The following is a 5000-nucleotide window of genomic DNA, read 5'->3' as shown; positions in this document are numbered from 1 at the left end:
AGGCAGGCAGGCAGGCAGGCAGGCAGGCAGGCAGGCAGGCAGGCAGGGCTCGGATGGTGGTTATGCTGTTTCCTGGATAACTTACCATCGTTGCGACCGCGGTCCTGATGTCGGTAAGCGAGGGTCTCCCTGGCAGTAGCATCGCTGCCCAGGCGTTCCTGGCGAACGCAGTGATGGTGCTCACGTGCTGATGGTTGGTATTGAAGAAGACCAGATCGCACTGCGGACGTAGCCGAGCCCGGATCTCCATCCACCGCTGGATCCAGCCCAGTTCCTCGTGGGTGAGAAAGACCTGAGCACATCCAAACACCCGGGCAGTCTTATGGTTCTTTACCTGAAGACGGGCAGAGAAATGTTAAATGGCTGGCTGGCTGGCTGGCTGGCTGGCTGGCTGGATGGATGGATGGATGGATGGATGGATGCAGCAGCCTGGATGCAGCAGCCTGGATGCAGCCTGGCTGCTGCATCCATGCTCCATCCAGGCTCCATCCAGGCTCCATCCATCCATCCATCCATCCAGCCAGCCAGCCAGCCAGCCAGCCAGCCAGGCTAGTGTTAGTGAGTGGGTGCAGACTTACATTGAGTACGACCCCCGGAGAGGAAGAGACGGACCCCCTCGCGGCCTCCAGGACCTCCTCGGTGGTAAGATTGGTGATGACGCCGGCTCGATGGCCGTAGAGAGAAATAAGGTAAAGGGCGAAGAAGCCGAAGAGCTGATGCCTCAGTCCCACGTCGTGCTTCTTTTGCGAGCAGCTCAGCAAGAGTTTGGGGATCCAGCCCCGACACTTTGCGACACATCTGCGGAGAAGGTCGGGCGTTACGGAGCGCTGGAGCTTCTCGGACTTGACCTTGATCTGCCGAAGCACCACCTTCGTTCCGATTTGGCACGTAGCCGACCTCAGAGCTCGCATCACGGACACGAGCTGCCGCTTGGACAGCCTGGAGCTTCTCGGAGGCGTCTCCATGAAGTATACGTGGAATTGGGTTGTGTTTACCAGGTAGACCTTAACGGTAGTTACGGCCTTCTGCTCCCGCTCGGTGAGTTCGGCGGGCCAGGTCATTATGCGTGCGGCGTCATCCAAGAAGCGCCAGGAGCCCAGCTCGGTCTTATCACGGCTCATGTAGCTGAGGAATGCAACAATTCGACCCATCTTTGACTTAACATTTTCAGCATGCTTTCGCGAGCGTACTGCCCCGGCCAGGTGCCGGCGGTACTCTTCTAGGTAGCCACGGATGACTGCGGGAAATGTACTCAGTCTACCCACCGTGCTCGAGGACGGGGCCTGCGGTTCTTCGTCCTCGACGTCCGCGGATGGCACGTCGTCGCCGCCGGGAAGAAGACATGGCTCCGGCCGCTGTGTGGAGTCCGCCGAGGTGGAACGGGCAGGGCTGGCGCTCGGTCGGCCGGGAAGAAGACATGGCTCCAGCAGCTCCAGCTCCTCCGTCTCTGGCCGCTGCGGGGAGTCCGCCGAGGTTGTACGGGCAGGGCTGGCGCTCGGTCCCTGCGAGGGAAGGGGAGAAGCAGGAGGGGGGGGGGGCGGCGGCGGCGGCGGCGGCGGCGGCGTCGGCGGCTTCGCTGCCCCGTGAACCGTCCAGGTCCAACCTGGTGGCTAACGGCGGGTCGGGACCCGCCGCCCGAAGTTCTCTCACCTGCCGAAGCGTTTTGCGCCACTGGAGCTTCCTCAAAAGGCGCTTCTTCTCCTTGGCACCCAGGTCACGGTGAGCGTCTTGGAGGTGCTGCGCCACCCTTGACCCGCCGTACGAGCAGCCGCCGACGGGGCACTTCATGCCGCGAACGCTCACTCGCCCTCTGGCAAACGCCAACAGGATCCTTCGCTCCAGGGCGTTCCTGACGCTGTGAACGTCATCCAAATGGCGTCGCAGGCGCCAAGACGGCCGGTGACATACAGGGCAGCGATTCTTAAACTTAGAAGGCGTCATCTTCACTCCGCGAGAGTCAGATAGCAAAATGAGCGGGGCACATCCGCAGCCCGGCTATATGTGCAGGCGGGTGGGCGTGCTTCCCCCGCCCCCCCAATCAAGCCTAATTGGCAACACCTGGCCTCGTTCGACCCCGAAATCGGGGCCGGATCTCCGGGCGTGCTTCCCTCTAATCAAGCCTGATTGGCAAACACCTGGTCCCAATTCAGGGCGTCCAATCAGGGAAAGCTCCTGTGATTGGCTTCCAATCGAGCCTAATTGGCAACACCTGGGCCTCGTTAGACCCCGAAATCGGGGCCGAATCCCCGGGCAAACGCGTCCCGATAGCCGGGCGGCGATTCCCCGGAGGGCGGGAGGCCATGTTACGACGCTAAGACGGGTTAGGGAAAAGGCGGGTTAGGGAACCCCGTCCTGCGGGGAGAGGAGGGGGGGGACGGCCGGGACGACCACCACCACCACCACCACCACCACCTGGAGCTGCTTCTCTTTGCCCTACCAGGGGCACGACCCTCCTGGCCTTGCGTACTGGTGGGTGCAGTCCGTGTGGGGGGTGCTTAAGTGTGGGATGCCACGGTTCGAAGGGAGGTAAGCAGGGAGGGAGGGAGCGAGCTCCAGCCCGGATGGTTCGCAGGGAGGAGCTCCACCGGCCTGGACCCCGCGGTTCGAAGGGAGCTCCAGCCAGCCAGCCAGCCAGCCTGGACCCCGCGGTTCGAAGGGAGCAGGAGGAGGAGGGAGCTCCAGCCTGGATGGGTCTTAGCAGGGCCGGGGCAAAGTCAGGCTACAGCCCGCCTTGGGGGGGCCCGACGTCCCGCTAGGGTGATTTTTGACTTCCGTAAAAATGTTTAAAAATGCATTCCTCCGGGGCAAGCCGTATGTTGCCGGAAAGGCCAGAGTCTGGAGAATAAAACGGTGTGGTCGTTCGGCTTCTGGGACGCCCGCAGGAGGAATTAAAAATCGAAAACCATAATTGGTCAAAACGGTCGAAAAGGCACTTTGCCGGGGACCAGGGGGTTCAAGACCAGGATCAATGAGCCCAGAATAATGCCCTGATCACCCCTGTATCGCTCCCATCATCCTGGGATAAAGTTGAATTTTCGGACTTCCAGAGAGGGCCCATGCAGCAGCCTGCTGTGTCCGCAGCGGCTCACTGTCCTCGGCCTCGGCGCCCCGGAGGCCCCGGTGATTTTTCCACTTCCATAAAATTTTTTAAAAATGCATTTCCCCGGGGAAAGCCGCATATTGCCGGAAAGGCCAGGGTCCGGAGAACACTCTGGTGTGGTTCTCTGGTTCCTGGGACGCCCACAGGCGGAATTAAAAATCAAAAACCCAAACCGGTCCAAGGGTTCGGAAAGGCACTTTCCCGGGCACCGGCGGCCTCGAGAGTGGGATCAATAGGCCCGGGAGAATGCCCCGATCACGCTGACCTGAGTCCCGTGTTCCTGGGATAAAGTTGAATTTTCGGACTTCCAGAGAGGGCCCATGCAGCAGCCAGCGGTATCCGCAGCGGCTCACTGTCCTCGGCCTCGGTGCCCCGGAGGCCCCGGTGATTTTTCCACTTCCATAAAATTTTTTAAAAATGCATTTCCCCGGGGAAAGCCGCATATTGCCGGAAAGGCCAGGGTCCAGAGAACACTCTGGTGTGGTCGAATCGTCTTTAAGTTGTTCACAGAAGCCGAGATAACCGTTCAAAGTTTGTCCAAAGCATTGCCGCCCGTGAAAAAAAATCGACGCTTCACCCCGGCCCCGTCGATAGGTAGGATTTCAGGACCTTACGGAGAAAAATCCCACCGGCGGGATTATAGGAGCGAGTTCGGAAAGAGGGCTTGGAGCGGAAAAAGCCAAAGTTTTTCGATCCAGGCCGGTTCTAGGGGTCTACTGGAGCTAGGGTAAGGCGGATTTAGGCCCCTTTTTCGGCTTTTTCCAGCATTTTAAGCCCTTTTTCCAGATTTTGTCTCCGGTTCTCTGGAACGCTGGGGCGGTAAGGCAGCGGGCTCCGGCCGGTCCGGTGTGTCTCCTCGGTCCTTCTGAAGGGCCCGGGGCATCTCTGGGTCGGTTGTGAGCTCCTTGGAAGCGTGGAAGCACGGTCGAAGGCGGACAGGGCAAAGGCTGCAGACAGTGCTCTGTGGACGGCCTCGGCGCGGTCCCAGGTGCTGGCTGGAGCTCTGAGCCCTAGCTGTGGGCTCCGGTCGGTCCGGTGAGCGTCCTCGGTCCATCTGATGGGCCGGTGGCCTCTCTGGGTCGGTTGTGAGCTGCGTGACAGCCCGGTGGAAGGCGGACAGGGCAAAGGCTGCAGACAGTGCTCTGTGGACGGCCTCGGCGCGGTCCCAGGTGCTGGCTGGAGCTCTGAGCCCTAGCTGTGGGCTCCGGTCGGTCCGGTGAGCGTCCTCGGTCCATCTGATGGGCCGGTGGCCTCTCTGGGTCGGTTGTGAGCTGCGTGACAGCCCGGTGGAAGGCGGACAGGGCAAAGGCTGCAGACAGTGCTCTGTGGACGGCCTCGGCGCGGTCCCAGGTGCTGGCTGGAGCTCTGAGCCCTAACTGTGGGCTCCGGTCGGTCCGGTGAGCGTCCTCGGTCCATCTGATGGGCCGGTGGCCTCTCTGGGTCGGTTGTGAGCTGCGTGACAGCCCGGTGGAAGGCGGACAGGGCAAAGGCTGCAGACAGTGCTCTGTGGGCGGCTTCGGAGCTGTCCGAGGTGCTGGCTGGAGCTCTGAGCCCTAGCTGTGGGCTCCGGTCGGTCCGGTGAGCGTCCTCGGTCCATCTGATGGGCCGGTGGCCTCTCTGGGTCGGTTGTGAGCTGCGTGACAGCCCGGTGGAAGGCGGACAGGGCAAAGGCTGCAGACAGTGCTCTGTGGACGGCCTCGGCGCGGTCCCAGGTGCTGGCTGGAGCTCTGAGCCCTAACTGTGGGCTCCGGTCGGTCCGGTGAGCGTCCTCGGTCCATCTGATGGGCCGGTGGCCTCTCTGGGTCGGTTGTGAGCTGCGTGACAGCCCGGTGGAAGGCGGACAGGGCAAAGGCTGCAGACAGTGCTCTGTGGGCGGCTTCGGAGCTGTCCGAGGTGCTGG

General features: G+C 61.8%; 1 protein-coding gene across 2 annotated transcripts in view; it reads right to left on the bottom strand.

Moving 5' to 3' along the window:
• LOC116709038 (uncharacterized) overlaps positions 1–1010 on the bottom strand; it is a 1248-nt gene extending 238 nt beyond the window's left edge. The window contains exons 1-2 of one of the 2 annotated variants that reach the window (XM_032547277.1): positions 579–1010; positions 86–334 (exon numbers count right to left, since the gene is read on the bottom strand). In XM_032547277.1, the coding sequence (XP_032403168.1) occupies positions 86–334; positions 579–965 (636 nt within the window). In that variant the 5' untranslated portion in view covers positions 966–1010. The remainder of the gene's footprint in view (positions 1–85; positions 335–578) is intronic. The other variant, XM_032547278.1, reaches the window with a different exon arrangement.
• Between the last annotated feature and the right edge of the window lie 3990 nt (positions 1011–5000).

Source organism: Xiphophorus hellerii, chromosome 19 (genome assembly GCF_003331165.1).
Source record: "Xiphophorus hellerii strain 12219 chromosome 19, Xiphophorus_hellerii-4.1, whole genome shotgun sequence".
NCBI lineage: Eukaryota > Metazoa > Chordata > Actinopteri > Cyprinodontiformes > Poeciliidae > Xiphophorus > Xiphophorus hellerii.
Note: the sequence above shows the minus strand (reverse complement) of the source record. Positions and strands in the feature narration are given on the sequence as shown.